This window comes from Carcharhinus amblyrhynchos, chromosome 10 (genome assembly GCF_965287045.1).
Source record: "Carcharhinus amblyrhynchos chromosome 10, sCarAmb.v2.hapA, whole genome shotgun sequence".
Lineage (NCBI taxonomy): Eukaryota > Metazoa > Chordata > Chondrichthyes > Carcharhiniformes > Carcharhinidae > Carcharhinus > Carcharhinus amblyrhynchos.
This window is the reverse complement of record NC_137333.1, coordinates 59,458,844-59,477,130: the sequence shown is the minus strand read 5'-3', so window position 1 is coordinate 59,477,130 and position 18,287 is coordinate 59,458,844. Positions and strand designations below refer to the sequence as shown.

The window sequence follows — 18,287 nt, the reverse complement described above, 5'->3', positions numbered from 1 at the left end:
CTACTAACATAAAGATTAAGGTGGATGCATGCATAGCATGTTGGAGCAAGTTCCTCATATTTAAGTCTCTATCTTAGAGATCTAAAAGATAATCTGTGTGTGAAGGGGGCAGATGTGAGCATTTTTCTTAATAAATAGTTTGCTTCTGTCTTCACAAAAGTGGAGCCAGTACAAACATTGTATAGGAAAAGGACTGTAAAATATTAAGTAATATAAATGTAGTGAGAGTGAAATTATCAAGGATTGAACAGCTATGGAAGTAGATATGATGCCAGGCCCGGGTGAAATGTACCGCAGGCTGTTGCACAAAGAGGGATTTGGCAGAGGCTCTGACCATCATTTGGTAATCCTTCCTGGCCACTGACATGATATAGAAGAATGCAAACATATTATTTAAAAAGGGAGAAAGGGATGGACTAGTAATTGCAGGTCGATTGGCCTAACCAGGTGGTGGATAAATGATTCCGAAAAAATTTGAGGGACAGTATTAATACCATTTAGAAAGGCACAGATTAATCACACATTTGTCCTAGATTTGTTTAGGGAAAGTTAAATCTTTTGAGGAGGTAACAAGGAGGTATGATGAAGGTAGTGTGTTTGACATTGTTTTCATGGATTTTAGCAAGGTTTTTGACAAGATCCAATATGGTAGGTTGATCAGAAAAGTAAAAGCTTATGGTACCCAAGGAAATTAACAAATTGGATGTAAAATTGGCGCAGTGGTAGGAGTCACTGGTAACTTTTGTGACTTCAAATGTGGCTCCATTGGTGTACTGGCTCCCTTGCTTTTTGTGGTAAGTTTTAATGGTTTAGACTTAAACATAGAGGTCATAAGTGAAAATTTGCAGATAATATAAAAGTTGTGTTTGGTGATGAGGAACAAAGCTGAGCTGCAAGAAAATATCAATGGACTGGTCAGTGGAGCAGAAAATTTCCAAACAGAATTCAATTTGGAGACGCGTGGGGTAATGGATTTTGAGATTCTAAACAAGGCAAGAGAGTATGCAGTAGCATACTGAAAGTAGTAGAGGAACTGAGGGATCTTGTCATGGATGTTCAAAGATCTCTGAAGGTAGCAGGGCAGGTAGGTAAGACAGCTAACAATGCATATTTGATACTCTGTTTTATTAATCAAAGCATTGTAAATAAGAGCAGGGAGGTTATGCTGAAATTGTATAAAGGCTAGTTTAGATCACAGCCAAAGTACCATATATAATTCTAGTCAGTTATGGTAAGCATGTGATTGCATAGCAGGGAATGCAGAGGAGCTTTACAAGGATGTTCTTTGGATTGAAAAATTTTAGCTATGAGGAAAGACTGGACAGGTTGAAATTGCCGTTTATCGAACAGAGGAGACTGAGAGGTGATTTAATTGATGTGTATAAAATTATGAAGAGCCTAGGTAAAGTGGATAGGAAAGACTTTTTTCCCTTAGTGGAGAGATCAAAAAACAGACTGGGATGGGTGCAAGGATTAAATTAATTGGTAGAAGTATCGGAGGGGAAGACGCAAAGAATGGTATGGCCTAAGACTCAATGCCTGAAAGGTTGGTAAAGGCAGAAACTGTCATCACATTTAAAAAGCATTTGCAAATGCACTTGCAAAGCGGAATTTTCCCATTCTGACCGCCACGGGAATTGTAGTGGGAGCGACATGGACTATGCAAAGGTCTGTTGACCTTGGGTGGGATTTTCCAGTCTTAGGGTGAGTACAGAAGAAAAATCCCACCCAAAGTTTTGTAACCCAAAGACTATGGACCAAGAGCTAAAAAGTGGATTTTGGATCTATAGTTTCCGTTTGACCAGTATAGACCTATTTGTCTGAATGTCCTTATGTGCTGTAAATTTCTACGATTCTATGATTGCACAGCAATCAAGAAAAAGTAAAATTGAAAAAGAATTACAGGTATGGTAAAAGTGAAGTGAAAGGGAAATTACGCAAGTATTTAACATGTCAGGCAACAATGCCAAAATTATATTTCACTAAAATTGTAGTGATACCTGATTCATTCAATATAGTTCAGAGGGCTCTGATTTTCACAAAATTAGGCCTTGAAATATGCAACTGGCTCGTAGATATATTTTCATATGTGTGGTGTTGTAGAAAATAGATCTGCTAAAGTTGTTAGAAAGCAATAACTATTCAAACAAGTATTTTTTCACATAATACTCGGAGACAATACTTTCCTTGGTTTACCTCTTAGGTATGGTCAGGCCATTGTTTAACAAAATAATTGTGAACAGGTAATTTTTATTCTATTAAATAAATATCTCAGTGATGGGTCAAATCTTAGCTATAATATGAACAATGAATTGTCCTCTGGTGAGACTATTAATTCAAGATATATCTGAATTAAAAATAGAAATTGTTCTTTTCCCTTCCCTTACTCCATAGTTTGGCTGATTAAGTGAATAATTTAGTCATTATAGGCTGGGTTTGAAGCTTAATCTCTGCTGATTTTCCTGATCCATGCGGGATAATGGCAGAGGCCACTTTTAGAGGATGGGGAAAGCATAATTTAGGACATAAGATATCAGATTGGATGTCATCAAGTCATTTTCACTTTTTCCAGATGGCAGCTGGCATAGAGGTTGGGCATCACATATGGAGATGTCAGGATGATAATTAAGACAACTGATTAGCCAATTGATATAAATTTTAAGGTGCTTTTGAATTTTACTAATGTTGCATGGAAATCATGGTGCTTCAGAATCTTGCCCAATTAAAAGAGATGGCAAGCAAAAGGGAGCTCAGTGCAACTCCAACAGATAATGAGGAAGCCATCGTCACATGCCAGGAAGGGAGGAGCAATGAGAGTGGATGAAATAAAGTTACAAAGTTTGGCAAGGCTATGCTGCCAGAGTCCTATTGGGTCAGAACTCCTTGCGCAGGGGAAACAGGTAGGGAAAAGACAGGGTGGGAGTGCAATTTGCATTGTGGAACAGTAGAAAGGAAGCGAAACCCAGTCATGGACAGGAGGATTTCAGCAACTTCAGGATCAACAGGAGCAGAGTGCTGTGAGATTTAAGTTTGGAAGTCATAAAGATTTTAAAATGTATTAAGTAGTTTTTCACTCATTTTTTGTATTATGGCCCTGTTTGCTGCTGGTCCTTGTTTCCTGTGCCTTGTACTCTTGCTTTATACTTTTCTGTCTTTCATTTCTATCTTTGCTTCCCTCTTATGTGCCTCCCAGCTTGGCTTCCCATCCTTCTGTCACTCTAGTTTAAACCCTCCTCCATAGTACTAGCAATTACCCCTGCAAAGATATTGGTCCTTATCCTGCTGCAGTGCAACCCAGAATTGGTTCCAAGGCATCAAGAATTTAAATCCATCCCTCTTACACCATTTCGCCAACCACATTAATCTGGTCTGTTCTCCTATTCCTGATCTCACTTCCACATCACCCTGGGAATAAACCTGAGATTACTATTTTGGGTCCTGCATTCTGCTTTCAGGACCTGGTGGATGACATAGGTAAAAAGAGGACCACAACCTCTGGCTGTTTACCTTCCTCCTTCAGAATATCTTGCAGCTGCTCAGTGATTTCCTTGACCCTGGCACCAGGGTGACAACATACCATTCCGGTGTCATGTCTGCAGCTGCAGAAACATCCATCTGTTCCCCTTATAATAGACTACCCAGTCATTTTTACTCTGTGTTAGGGTACAAGATCAGAAACCCAAGGTAGATTATGAAATTAGACTAGACCCCAACTATTTGCTATTTTGGCATTGTGAGGATAAGATGTTTCATCCCAGATGTGACTCTATTGGAACACTCGAAAGCTTTTATCAAAACAAACATTATTTAACAATACAGTTTAACTGTACAAATGAATTGGTTTAACATTTGAGCAACACATAAATATGACAAGTTACAATTCTTATCTGCTAGTCCATCTCTTATTAGTTCCCTTTCAAACAATATTCCTCTTACAGACTTAAAACCTCTCTTTAAAATCAGTTCACAATCCACAGATTTATGTGCTTGTGCTTGTTAACAGTCTAGAGCCTTTTGTACGTCTGTGGAGAGAGAGAGAGAAAACTGCCTTCTGACTGCCCCAGGCAGCATTTTCCAGAGAGAGACAGAAAGGCACCTCCTGTTTCATTCAGAACCAGGCAGAAACTGCTCTTGATTTTAAAAACACTGTCTCTTCTGCAAGCTTATTTCCATCCATTATCATGACTATCTGTCAACCAACCTGATCAAAACCCTATTCTGAAACCCCAGGGAAAAACCAGGTAAACAAAAGTGTATCAACTCAGATTAAAAGAAATAAGTAATGAGCTAATATCAATCATCAGCCTGCATTCTCAACGTGTGAGCTGTGAACATGCAAAACATCAGAATTTTAAATATGATATAAATGCATTCCTTAAAGGCACAGTATCATCACATCTGCCACAGTTTTTCCTCCTGTGCCCATGCAGCTGAATCACTTGTGGTGCACAGACTTGGTTCTTGCTTCATTCCCTTGAGAAACCATCTCCAGCAGCAGCATCCAAAATGGAAAATCTGTTAGAGAGGGAGATCTTCCCAGGGGACTACTGTGCTATCAGCCTAGTGCTTTTACTATTTCTGGGAGTCACCCAGTCCCTTACTGCATTCTTTATCTGCGGTGACCACCTCACAGCACATGCTATGCATAAAGAGCTTTGCGGGTACTCCACTGTAACTTCAGTTGTAGCTCAAAGTCCAAACCACAGATTTCAAGTAGCTGCAGCTTCCTGCACATGTGGTCATCTTGCACATTGTAGCCCCCTCATGCTCTCTTTACAATTTACTTTCCTACCTACCTTTCTGTTACTATCAAATTTAGCAACCATACCTTCAATCATCCAAGTCATTTAGATAAATGTAAAAAGTTAAGTTAATGTTTTGTAAAACTGGAAAATAGACAGATGGCTAAATAGCCTGAGAATTGCATTATCCATAGACCCACACCAGATGGACAAAGGAAGTGGGTGTTTCAACCTTCTTGTAAACAGGCAGGAAACTGCTACCATCTTTATTTAAATGGATTGCAATATTTAAAGAAACCTTTGATCTATTTGCAGCAAGCCCACTTTAGATATGTCTAAAAGGGTCACCCAGAAGGTTGTGCTCAGTGTTCACGTGCAGCAGATCCAATTAAATAGATCCAAACCAGATTTTCAGATCTTCAAGTGCCTGTTCTACAAAGGAGTCAGAAAATAAACTCTTTGATATCTGCTGTGGTAGCCTGATAAGTGACAGAGGGAATAGGAAAAAATTGAAAGCTGTATTTACCTTAATGATTTCAAGCAACGCCATTCCTATTTGAGGAGTTCTCTGCAGCAGTTGCTGCAATAGATGTTGCAAATGCCTTCTTGCTAAGTCTCAGGAATAATGATCATCAGTCATTGCCAAGTAGCTTTCTTTTGGCCTATCATTGTCAGGAGGAGAGTACAGTAGTTACGGAGCATCAGCAGCACTGTGTTATTAATCCAGAATTCCAGGCTAATGTCCTGTGGAAATTAGTTTATATCCCTTCCTGGCAGTTGGTGGAATTTAAATTCAGTTAATCTGGATATAAAGCTAGTTTCAGGAATGGTGACCACGAATATCATTTATTGTTGCAAAACCTGTCAGGTTCACTAATGTCCCATATGGAAGGAAATCTATCTTCCTTACCTGGTCTGGTCGACATGTCCGTAGATGTGCGGGTTAGGTTGATTGGCAGGATAAATATATGGAGTTACAGGAGTAGAGCCTGGTGTAAGTGCAGGCTTGATGGACCGAATGACCTCCTTCTGTACTATAAGGATTCTATGATATATGTGACTGCAGAACCACAGCATTTTCATTCATTCCTAACTGCCCTCTGCAATGGCCTAGCATTCCACTCAATTCAAGACAAGGATGGTGGCACAGTGGTTAGCATTGATGCCTCACAGTGCCAGGGACTCGGGTTCAATTCCGACCTCTGGTAATTCTGTGTGGAGTTTGCACATTTTCCCCATGTCTGGGTTTCCTCCGGATGCTCTTGTTTCCTCCCACAGTCCAAAGATGTGCAAGCTAGGTGGATTGGCCATGTTAAATTGCCTCGTAGTATGCCAAAATGTGTAGATTAGTGGGATTAGCCATGGGAAATTTGGGGTTACAGGGATAGGGTGGGGATAGAGCCTGGATAAGATATTCCATCAGCGAGTTTGTGTAGACCTGATGGCTGAATGCCTTCTCTGCACTGTAGAGATTTCATTCCACAGTTAGGCATAGCTAACAAACATGGGTCTTGTCAGGAAAGTCGGATCACAGAAAAGAATGAAACAGGTTCAGTTGAGTAATGTGTGCCATGACTTCAGATGAGCCAGGCAAGTAGCTAGGCATCTTGTGTATATTTAAAAGGCACAATCAGCAGTGATGCTATCAGCATCAAAATTGCAGTGACAACCCATTGAAGACATCAGTGTGGTGGTTGAAGTGATAGGGGGATTGGTACAGGTCTGCTACATACAATGTAATTTTAAAGTTAAGTTAAAGTTTATTTATTAGTCATAAGTAAGGCTTACTGCAATGAAGTTACTATGAAATTCATCACACTCCAGCGCCTCTTCTGGTCAATGCATCTAACCAGCACATTGTTCAGACTGTAGAAGAAACCGGACCACCTGGAGGAAATCCACACAGACACAGGGAGAACATGCTGGAAATCGAACCCGGGTCCTTGGCGCTCTGAGACAGCAATGCTGACCGTTGTGCCACCATGACGTGATGAAAAGTGATAGATGGCTGTTCACTGAAAGACAGTTTAAATTAATTTATTTGGAGAGGAGAAAAGAAAATGAAAGGAAAACCACTAGAATAAGTTAATGACTTGTAAATGACTCTTTTTTTAAGTGTACGATGGAGACTTCAGTTTTTTCAGTTGATATGGCATAATTAGTGAGTTTTGCAGGACAGGAAGATCTCAGTTTTGATCGGTGGTCCATCATAAGAAGGGCAACAACATTGCAAGCATAGTATTTGTATCATGAAAACTGATGCATTTATTTAAGCAATTGACTGGAACATTTACAAAATATGTATTCTAATTCTCTCCTTAACCTGCATAACTTTGGCATTCTTGAGAGTAACAGGATGTATTACTGATTGTAGATCCAATAATTATGAAGCTATTCAGACATCCACTATGAAAAATCCTGCTTCTGATCTTGATCCAAGTTTATTGTCCGATAATGAAGAAACAGATGATGAATATTTCACTGCTGATGAAGGTTTGTTATTTTAATATGGGCTATCTTTTCTAGTGGTGCTGCTGATAACAGTTACACATGTGACACTAATATTTAAAACATGGAAGTTCCCTACAGATGTGATATCCTTCTCAATTAAACAAAGTTAACCAATTGTGATTTACTTCCTCAGTAGCAAAATAAAGAAGAAAGAAATCAATCCACATCAAATTTTGTGAAACAGGCTTGACTTAAATATATTGGGTTCCAGATAGTTATTCTTAATGGACACTCTTTGCACCATTCTCAGCTTTTATCATCAACATTTACATTCGCTTTATCTTTTTGTCTTGATGTCTTGGTCAATTACACTCCCCCTCTCCCCTCACCAACACCTTTACAGTATAAATCTTGTCCTATTTTCTTTGCCTTCCACTCTAACAAAGGGTCATCCAGACTTGAAACGTTTCCAGCATTTTCTGTTTTTGTTTCAGAGTTTTTCTTGAGACTGCTAGTCTGTTCCCTCTGGGTTGCCTTCTGATGAAGACAGTGCTAGACCAAGTGATACGAGTGTGCTGGATTGGTATTTAAATATGGTGCTGGCACATTCAAACCCTGAGCATGCTGAGAGCATGTGGACCAATCAGCTGTAAGTCCGTAAGGAGAGTTGGAGAGGAACTTACTTGTGCATAATTATTGAGGCTCCAACACAGAATCTAGCACAGGACCCTATCATTCTGATCAGCAGGTGCCGCTGAAGCCACCTGTTATTGCACTTAGTCTCAAAATGGGAGAATCCCACACTATTGTTGCCAACATCATGGGAATAAATATGAAAACCAAAATAAACAAGGCTTTACTTATTGTAATTGATTTAAGTAACATATATATTCAAACTAATAACTGAAAAATAGCTGTAAAGCAGTATATTATCAGCATAGTTGATATGTAAATTGGCAAAGCAACAGGAACAGTTGTGAAATGTTGTAACTAAATTCCCATGGATGGAAACAGTTGTACAAAATGGTATATTTTGTGGTACAAAACACATATTTGTCTCAATGTGTAGACAGAATTAATTCTGCAGTATTTTCATTCTAGAAGGAAGTTTGTTTACAAACTTTATTCCAGTTTAGCAATAATTAGTATATTTTAAATGAACTTAAATTGCTTTCAGGTTTCATAATAAGTGGTTTGTTTTTTAAAAAAAACAATTAGTCCAATTTACTGTTACAACGTAGCCATTAAATTTGTCTAATTCAAAAAATAAAATAAATTTGCACTAACATTGTAGATATTTTGCTGTGGCACATAAGCAAAACATGTAATGCTACTACCTATCAAGATTGAAGATTAATTATCATTACTAAACTTTTCATGAAAATTTATTTTAACATTTTCTTTTAGATGTCTCTGAAATGGATGGACTTACAAAACCCAACTTTCTGAGTTACTCGTGGGAAAGTTCAAAGTGGCCAGAGATTAAAAGTCAAGTGAAAGAATGCTTGTCATTTGGCCACCTTCTCCCCGAAAGTTGTCCCCAAAGGTTTGAGTATGCAAAAAAAGAAGCAATAATGAACCAGCATAACCTTCATCCTTCAAGATATGCCTCTTTTCTTCATGACTCCTGCAATAGTGCCTGTGATTTTGCCAGTGCTTGGAGTCATGGTTATTATTCATTGACTATTGTTGGTATGTATTTATGGTTTTGATCAGTTTGGAATTATTCGTGCCTGGTTCTGTTCAACACCATTGTGTTACCTTCTACAGATCTAAATCAAGAAATTGCCATGGATGTTGTATTCCTACCACTGATAACTGACGAGAGCTTCATCACTTCCATAAATGACACCACATTTATTTCCATGTTGTCTGGTGGTTGCACCTCTGAGGCTTTGCTCTTAAATGGTAATATAAATATTTGCATTTCAACTTGACTTGAATATAAACAAGTGACAATTATAAGATCTGAGATGAATATTTGTTTCACAGCTCATTACCTTATCACTGTGCAAAGAGAGGATTTGACTTCTATAGATGCTTATAAGAATCATTACCCCAACCATGCAATGTTCAGAAAATGCATACATAATGGTTGTATCATGTTTGTAAAATGTATTTCATATTTGAAATTAAATATTCAGTTACAATTTCTACTTTAGGTTCTTGGCTGGAAGTGGGGTGGGGTGGGGAGGGGGGTAATGTAGGGTGTGATAGAACCTGACTGTAGATTCAGAAAGAAAGTAAAGCTGGAAATAGAAGTAAGAAAATTATGTAAAGTCAAGAAAATGAGCTCGAAATTAGGCAACAAAGGGCTTACAAATTGATTAGTGGTATTTACTTAATGCAAGGGGACCAGTGTAGATGGTAGATGAGCTGAGGGCACAAACAATAGAATCATAGCGTTATTACAGCACAGAAGGAGGCCATTCAAATCATCATATTGATGCCAGCTCTTTGGGAACAATTCAGTTGGTTCCATTCCCTCCCATTGTTTGTAACCTCGCAATTATTTTTCTCTTTAGGTTCTCCTTTTAAAAGTCTCGATTGTATCTGCATCCATCATACTCTCGGAAAGTGATTCCAGCACTTAACACTCACTGCATAAAAAACGTTATTCCTCATGTCACCATTAGTTATTTTGCAATCACCCTAAATCAGCAACCCCTCTGCCAAAGGGAACAATTTCTATCTATTCTGGTCAGATCCCTCATGATTTTGAACACTTCTATCCAATCTCATCTCAACCTGTTTGAGGAGAAAACCCTAGCACCTCCAATTATCAATGTAACTCAAGTCCCTCATCCCTGGAACCATTGTTGGAAATCTTTTCTGCGAATACAAAGCAAATATAATATGGATAAATATTAAGTTATCCATTTTGGTAGGAAAAACAGAAGAGTGTTTTTTTAAATGGTAATGGATTGAGAAATTTTGATGTACAAAGGGACCTGGGTGTTCTTGTACACCAATCACTGGAAGCAAATATGCACATACAGCAAGGAGTTAGGAAGGCAAATGGTATGTTGTCCTTTATTGCAACAGGATTTGAGTACAGGACTAAGGATGCCCTGGTGTAGTATTGTGCACAGTTTTGGTCTCCTTATCTTAGAAATGATATACGCACCATAGAGGGAATGCAGCAAAGGTTCACCAGCTGGATTCCTGGGATGGCAGGATTGTCGTGTGAGGAGAGATTAGGTTAACTAGGCCTGTATTCACTGGAGTTTAGAAGAATGGGAGGAGAACTCATTAAAACATATAAAATTCTGACAGTGCTGGACAGACAGGATGCAGGCAAGATATTTCTTGTGGCTAGGGGGGGTCTAGAACAAGGGATCACTGTAGGCCATTTAGGATTGAGATGAGGAGAAATTTTTGTACTCAATGGTAAATCTGTGGAATTCTCTACCACTGAAGGCTATGGAGGCCAAGTCACTGAATATATTTAAGAAGGAGATCAGGAGACTTCTGGAAATTAAAGGCATCGAGGGGTACAAGGAGAGAGTGGGAGTCTGGTGTTGAGATAGAGAATCAGCCATGATCATATTGAATGCAGGCTTGAGAGCCTGAAAAGTATATTGTTGTACTTACTTTCTGTGTTTCCTTTTTAAAGGCTGCTTAATACTGCATTCCAGTTTTCCTTGCCAATCTTTGATTCTGAGTGACGTGGTACAGATGTATTCTCACCCCAGTGAAAATGAACATAGTCCAATTAAAAAGCTTTACTTTGGATTAGTCCTTATACTTTGCTTAATTAAACCTAATGATGCTCTGATTACTGTTCCCTAAAAGTTACCTGATTGATACCAACTCCATTTAACCCATCTTATTCCCCAGCATCAGAAGCAGCAATGCTTCATTAGGCAGGAACATATTGATAAAGTTCTCTTGAACGCACTCAGAAACTCTTCCTCCTCTTTGCCCTTTACATTGTTATCATCTCTGTTTTTTAGGATAAATAAAGTCCCCCATTATCATTGTTCTGTAGTTTTGCACCTCTGTGTTTTTCCCTGGAAATTTACTCCACTATATTTTCCCCTAGTCAGTGGCTTTTAGGAAACATCCAGTAATGCAATGATACTTCCAATGTTTCTGATTTGTAACTAAATAAATCTGTTCCTTGGCCCCTTGAGGACATCCTTTGTCTCTAGCACTGTAATATTCCTCTTAATCATCATAGTCACTGTTTCTCTGCCTTTTCCTTTCCTATCTTTCCTGATTACTTTATTAAGGAATATTTTGTACCCAGTCTGCTCTTTTATGAGCTAGGTTTTTGTTATTTTTCCTTGTGGCTATTTGCATCTTTAGCTCATCAGTCTTTGCATTCACATTCATGCACAGTCCAAAGATATGCGGGTTAGGTTGATTGGCTATGTTAAATTAACCACAGTTTCAGGGGGGGTTAGCAAGATAAATATGAGAGGTTACGGGAGTGGGACCTGGGTGGGATTGTGGTCAGTGCAGACTCGATGGGCCAAATAGCCTCTTTCTGCACTGTAAGGATTCTGTGATTCACAGTAAGCCTAATTCAGATTTTGTTGCATTACTTTAGTCTGACCCAACCTATTTCTTACTCTAGTCCTACTTGCCTCCCCCAATCCTCAATATGTCCTTCCTTATGCTACAACATGGTTTCCAATCCTTTAGAATTGCCTGCAAATATGATATCATAGCTGAGAGGATGACAGGGAATTAAAGGAAAAGATGACAGGATAAATTGCTTCAATGAAGAGCCTATGTAGACATGATAGGCTGATTGGCCTCCTATGCTGCTAGAATTCTCTGATTCTGAATATATCTGGCTGGGTGGAAGGACTATCAGTAAGAGAACATTTTAATGGTGACAAGGTACCTCAAGAGGTTATTGCAGAAGGTCAGGGGACATGGAGTTGGGGGTAGGGTGTTAGCGTGGATAGAGGATTGGTTGTCAAATAGGAGGCAGAGAGTGGGGGTCAGTGGGTGCTATTCGGATTGGTGGTTGGTGACTAGTGGGGTGCCCCAGGGGTCGGTGCTGGGGCCTCAGCTATTTACCATTTATATAGATGATCTGGAGGAGGGAACCGAGTGTAGGGTGTCGAAATTTGCTGATGACACCAAGATTGGGGGAAAGGCAAATTGTGCGGAGGGTGTGGAGAGTCTGCAGAAGGATCTAGATAGGCTGGGCGAATGGGCCAGGAAATGGCAAATGGAATTTAATGTTGGCAAGTGTGAGGTGGTCCACTTTGGTAGGAAGAATGGTAGGAAGGACTATTACTTACGTGGCGAAAAACTGCAGCAGGCGACGGTGCAGAGGGACCTCGGGGTCCTTGTGCATGAGTCGCAAAAACCCAGCTTGCAGGTGCAGCAGGTGGTCAGAAAGGCGAATGGGATGCTGGCCTTCATAGCGAGGGGGATTGAATATAAAAGTAGGGAGGTCTTGCTGCAGCTGTATAGGGCATTGGTGAGGCCGCAGCTGGAGTACTGTGTGCAGTTTTGGGCGCCGCACCTGCGCAAAGATATTTTGGCCTTGGAGGGAGTGCAGAGGAGGTTTACTAGGCTGATACCGGAGTTGAGGGGGTTGAGCTATGAGGAGAGGCTGAATAAACTAGGCTTGTACTCGTTAGAGTTTAGAAGAATGAGGGGAGATCTCATTGAGACGTATAAGATGATGAATGGGATGGATTGGATAGAGGTGGAGAGACTCTTCCCGCTCAAAAAAGACAGTAGGACTAGGGGGCACAGCCTCAAGATAAAGGGGAGGCAGTTTAGAATGGAGTTGAGGAGGAACTTCTTCACTCAAAGGGTGGTGAATCTCTGGAATTCTCTGCCCGTTGAAGTGGTGGAGGCTGCCTCGCTAAATATTTTTAAGAAGCGGGTTGATGGGTTCTTGATAAGAGAGGGGATTAAGGGTTATGGGGAGAGGGCGGGAAAGTGGAACTGAGCCACGACAGATCAGCCATGATCTTATTGAATGGCGGGGCAGGCTCAAAGGGCTAGATGGCCTACTCCTGCTCCTATTTCTTATGTTCTTATGTTAAAATTCAGTTAAATTTAGAGTAGTTATGGAAAAGGATGAAGGTAGACCAAGAGCAAAAATTTAATTGGGAAAAGCTGTTGTATGAATTATCTATATTGTAAATGTTTTTATATCTTTAAATTATAATTTACATCAGTGATTTCTCTCAGATTTAATCATGGGAACAGTATCGGAGCTAAATGGAAAACATTTCCTATGCACTTTGGATCTTTACCATCATGGGAATGATCAAACAGAGGTTATTTTAAGCAGAGCCTATGAGAAGATCTAACACAATTTTGAAGCAGTAACAACATGCATTTCTATAGTACTTGTCATCTGCAGGAAGACATCTCAAAATGTTTTATACTACCAGTGACATATACGCTACAAGTGATCTATTGTTGAAATTGGATTCTCTCCCCTTCAGTACTCATTTTAGACATCAGACCGTAACAAAAATGTATGATTTACTTTTGCATTTATCTTGCGTGGGTATTTGTAGTTCTTGGGTTGGCTTAAGAATTATTGAGCCAGATAATATGAAGAAACTGAATTGAAATAATAGTTTATTCACAATATTTGGGTCAATAAAATTTCTAAGCCAGTTGTCTTTAATACCATTACAAATCATTTAAGCAGATATTCATCAAGTCAATGGAAATAGTAAAAACTAAACTCTACTTTTTCAGTTTTGTCAATTTTCTTAACTCTTCTCTTGTTGAATATGTCTTGACACATGCTAATCCAGTACCTAGCCTAAATGACCATTCTTTTCAATCATGCACCAGACAGAATGTAATGATAGGCATTATAGGCAAACTCCTGTGCCCACTCAATCCACTAGTGTCAGTTTACTGGTCAGGAACACAAACCCTAGCTGATATTTATTCTCTTTACCCAGGCTTACTGAGACCAATTGTACCAACTTAAATCTTTTCACAGCTAATGTCCTATAAGTTAGCATGGCCTGTGGCTCAAACCTAGAACTTCTTCATCTTACATAAGACCACAGAATGTTCCACATTATGCCCGCTAAACCAGCTGGTGGCTTATAGATTTTTATATAGTACTGCTAGCAAGACTTCCATTTCAATTTTGAATGTATAATATGATAAACAGCAAAAGATATATTTTGTTTGCATTACAAAGTACTAGTAGTTTCATAGTTGAGATTTTTTCTTTGACATGAGTCTCTAATTGCAGACTTAAGAGCAAAAATAATTTTGCATGTGGTTTACTTCGTAAATCTCTCGCACACTCTGCATCTTAGAAGTGTAATTGATTAAGTACCAGGATCCAAACACAACTAGTTTGTTTAGACAAAGTTTTGAAACACCATATATGTCTATTTCTTGATTGGGAACATGAGAATGTGAGTGAATACTGAATTGGAGTGATCCCTAATGGAATAAATTTCTTCGCACTGTCTTAAGAGTGTACGCAAAGAATGACCACAGGAAAATGGTACTGGAAAACTACCGGTTACATAGAACTATAATTCATAAGTCATGAGCTTCAGAGGTGACCAGGATAAAAATTAACTCAAAACCATAGGGAAGTATGTTCATCTAGCTGATGAAAGAAAAGCAAGTAATGTGCTACACTTGTAGCTAATAATTTCAGTTTAATTGGTTATTTTCCTTTGTTAGAATTTCATAATTTTGAATTTCTTGCACCCAGAACTGTTTCATAATTTTTGAATACACTGGGAAACATGAGATGCCTAGTGATTTTGATTCACTTATGTGCAAATTAATACTTTGATAATATGAGATGGTCAAGCCGAAGGTGCCCAAACTGCAGTGAATCAGTGACTTGCAAGTGAGTGAATGGAATAACTTTAGGCTAGTCCTGTAACGTATCAGGATGCCTCCTGATGTTAGTAATTAGCCAAAATGAATCTTCATGTGAAGATCAGTAATTATATCTAAGCCATCTTTTAACATTAAGAGATATTCCATCTGCATGCAAATTCAGTTTTTATCTTAAAGGTCTATTCTCTTAACTTTCTTTTAACATCAACTTGAAAATCTCACCCAAGGTCAACAGATATTTCCATTATTCACCCCTCGCCTGCTCCGATTCCAGGGCGGTAGAATTCTGGCATATATTTAAAAACATGATGCAGAGAATTTATATAATCACAATTATTGGCTATTGTCTGTCCTTTAGTGATTTCCTAAATATAAAATTTTATTTCAAACAACTTTTGAAACCAAATGAAAGACCCTACGTCATCATCACAGAAGAAATATTGATTGAGAAAGGTTATTTAGAGAGATCTCCTTTCATATATCCAATCTCCTTGAGCCATATATTTTGTACAACAAGGAAATTGTGAAAACAAAGCCTTTGACTATATTGTTATGAAATGACAAAGGCAATCTGATTTTTATGTAGATATTTTTCCCATTCTGCCATCCAAAAAAAATTGGAAGGTGGCTGCCTGTTGCATGATATTTACACACAGAAGAAAGTTTAGATTTGACAACAATTGAAAAATAATTCTCAGCAATTTCATTTTTCAATCTCTTTTGTTTTTATGGTCACCCTACTTAGCTTTTAATAGGTGTGAATAACTTATTTTCATTAAATAAGTATTTGTGAAAATGCCATGGGTTGATGAATACAATAAGTGTTGCTTTATATATTGATTGCATATTTGATATAAAGTATATAGTTTACAAAAGTTTTCAGATATTGTACCACAATATATAATGCATAATAACACATTATATATTAAGTATTGTGAAATTTTAACCCAATAAATGCATATATTAAATCTTTAAAGGTTAAATATGGTACATTAATATTTAACTTACATTTGATTGTAAACATAAATAAAATGGCATGTAGTCTTAATATATTTAGATGATCAATTTTAATCTAAAATATTTCATCCATGGCTGTAAAAATTGTACATTTTGTAACCCATTTTATAATAAAATGGAGTACAAAACATAAAGTATAATAAAGGAGATTTGTTGGACAATAATTCAAAAGTTTGAGTGTCTTTGTCCAAAGCATCGATTGATGTGAGTTTGAGAGAAACACTAGCCTACTTTGCAACATGCTGTGAAGGAATTTTAAAAAGCTTGAGCTTATACTCATCTGAGTTTAGTAAAATGAGAGGTGATTTCATTGAAACATATAATATTCTGAGGGGACTTTATGGGTTAGTTGCTGAAAGGATGTATCCCCTCATAGTGGAATCTATAACTAGGGGCACATTTTAAAAACATGCATCTCCGAAATAAGATGGAGATCAGGAGGAATTATTTCTCTCAGAGGGTGTTAATCTTTGGAATTCTCTTCCTCAGAAAGCAGTGGAGGCTGAATTAGACAGACTTTTGATTTATAAGAGAATCAAGTTTTATAGCAGGACATCAGGAAAGCGAACTTGAGGTCACAGTAGGATCAGCTACGATCTTATTAAATGGTGGATCAGATGGTGGGCCAAATGGCTTACTCGTTTCCCTATTTCTTATTCACTAGGTGGTGCTGAATCATTCAAATTTCTTTATATACATTATCTGAGTGCTATATATTCTCTTAGTAAGTGACATTTCTCATTTTCAAAACAATGGTTTAAATGTATATTTGGCAGAACATGTTTATTTATTAATGAAACTAATATATTTTCGTGCTTTTATTAATGTTTTTATTTTACAATCTTAGCATCTCCCAAAAGACTGGTCTTAAACATAATGGTGATGAAAATAGGTTTTGCAGAGCCATTTTTTAGTCACTCTGTGGCTTCCGGACTCGAAAATAGCATCTGGAATACACACTCATATTTCCAACAGGAAGTGGGCTGGACTCCATCTTGGTAAAGGAGTTTGTGCATGCATACCTCATGGTTACTAGTAGCATCTGGAGCAGGCAGATTATGAAGTCTATGCAATACTGATTTGATACCAGTTCTGCCATTTTTCAAACTTCCACACTGCCTTTACAATGTTATCCATGTACAGCTGGTTGTGGAAATTATATGAAAATCCTCTCACCAGAAAAATTTAAAGGGATTATAGACAATTTATAGGTTAGGTGCTGAATGATTTCTTCTGTCTGCTGGTGCATGCATTTTTGGAGCTTTCATATACTTGGCTAAAGTTTGACTAGTCAATAGGGAATACTGAGGTTAAGTAGGTTGGGCCTCTACTCAGTGGAGTTTAGAAGAATGAGAAGCGATCTTATTGAGGCACATAGGATTCTCGGGCTTGACAGGTTAGATGCTGAGAGGATGTTTCCCCTCGTGGAAGAGTCTGGGACTAAATGGCACAATCACAGACTAAGGAGCAGAGATGAGGAGGAATTTCTTCACAGAATAAAGGGTTGTCCATTTAAAACAGATGAGGAGGAATTTCTTCATACAGAGGGTCATGAATCTGTGGAATTCTTTACCACAGAAGGATGTGGTAAAGTTAAGTATGTTCAAGGCTGAGATAAACAGATTTTTGATGAGTAAGCGAATCAAGGGTTATTGGGGAAAAGGTGTGAAAGTGGAGTTGAGGGTAATATCAGATCAGGCATGAACTCATTGAATGGTGGAGCACACTTGATAGGCTGAAAGGCCTACTTCTGCTCCTGTATCGTTTGATCTTATTGGTTGGTGATGCAGTGCTTTTTAAAATTGTCTAAAAACTAGAGTTGAAAGAAGTTGTTTCCAGACATGGGTGGCCGAGTATGCCTTCCTCTTGAAATTGAGCATGATTGAGATAGTAAAGAGAGATCATGCAGGATTAAACAAGCTACTAGAAGAGGAAGACTGGGAGAAAGGTTCTTAGTATGTGACCAAACCTGTAGAGGATCTTTAAACAATAATTCCCTTAGCTCAAATCGACAAGGACAAATGCTTGAGACATCTTCACCGCTTTAAAGAAGTTATAGGTGAAATCTGCCAACTGCTGCAGCCATATTTACATCCTCAAAAAAGGGAAAGGAGCACATTTCCCTTGGCTGGTCAAGGTGACCATTGTATTTAATTTTTGTGCATCTGGTTCCTTCTAGACTTATGCTAGTTGAATACTCCTATGCCACTGCTGGCTGGTTCAATGGCAGAGATGGAGAGTATTGGAATTTGGCAGGAGACC

At 38.4% G+C, this 18,287-nt stretch overlaps 1 protein-coding gene and 1 long non-coding RNA gene across 2 annotated transcripts in view; both read left to right on the top strand.

The window, feature by feature from the left end:
* LOC145349291 (RPA-related protein RADX-like) overlaps positions 1–8,776 on the top strand; it is a gene marked incomplete at its 3' end in the record, with an annotated part of 68,117 nt that extends 59,341 nt beyond the window's left edge. The window contains exons 14-15 of the mRNA XM_080197798.1: positions 7,117–7,235; positions 8,601–8,776. Coding sequence (XP_080053924.1) covers positions 7,117–7,235; positions 8,601–8,776 — 295 coding nt within the window. The remainder of the gene's footprint in view (positions 1–7,116; positions 7,236–8,600) is intronic.
* A 3-nt stretch (positions 8,777–8,779) lies between these two features.
* Positions 8,780–13,677, top strand: LOC145349378 (uncharacterized). The gene is made up of 3 exons (XR_013888071.1): positions 8,780–8,885; positions 8,964–9,101; positions 13,362–13,677. It is a non-coding gene; the product is annotated as an uncharacterized LOC145349378 (long non-coding RNA).
* The last annotated feature ends 4,610 nt before the right edge of the window (positions 13,678–18,287 follow it).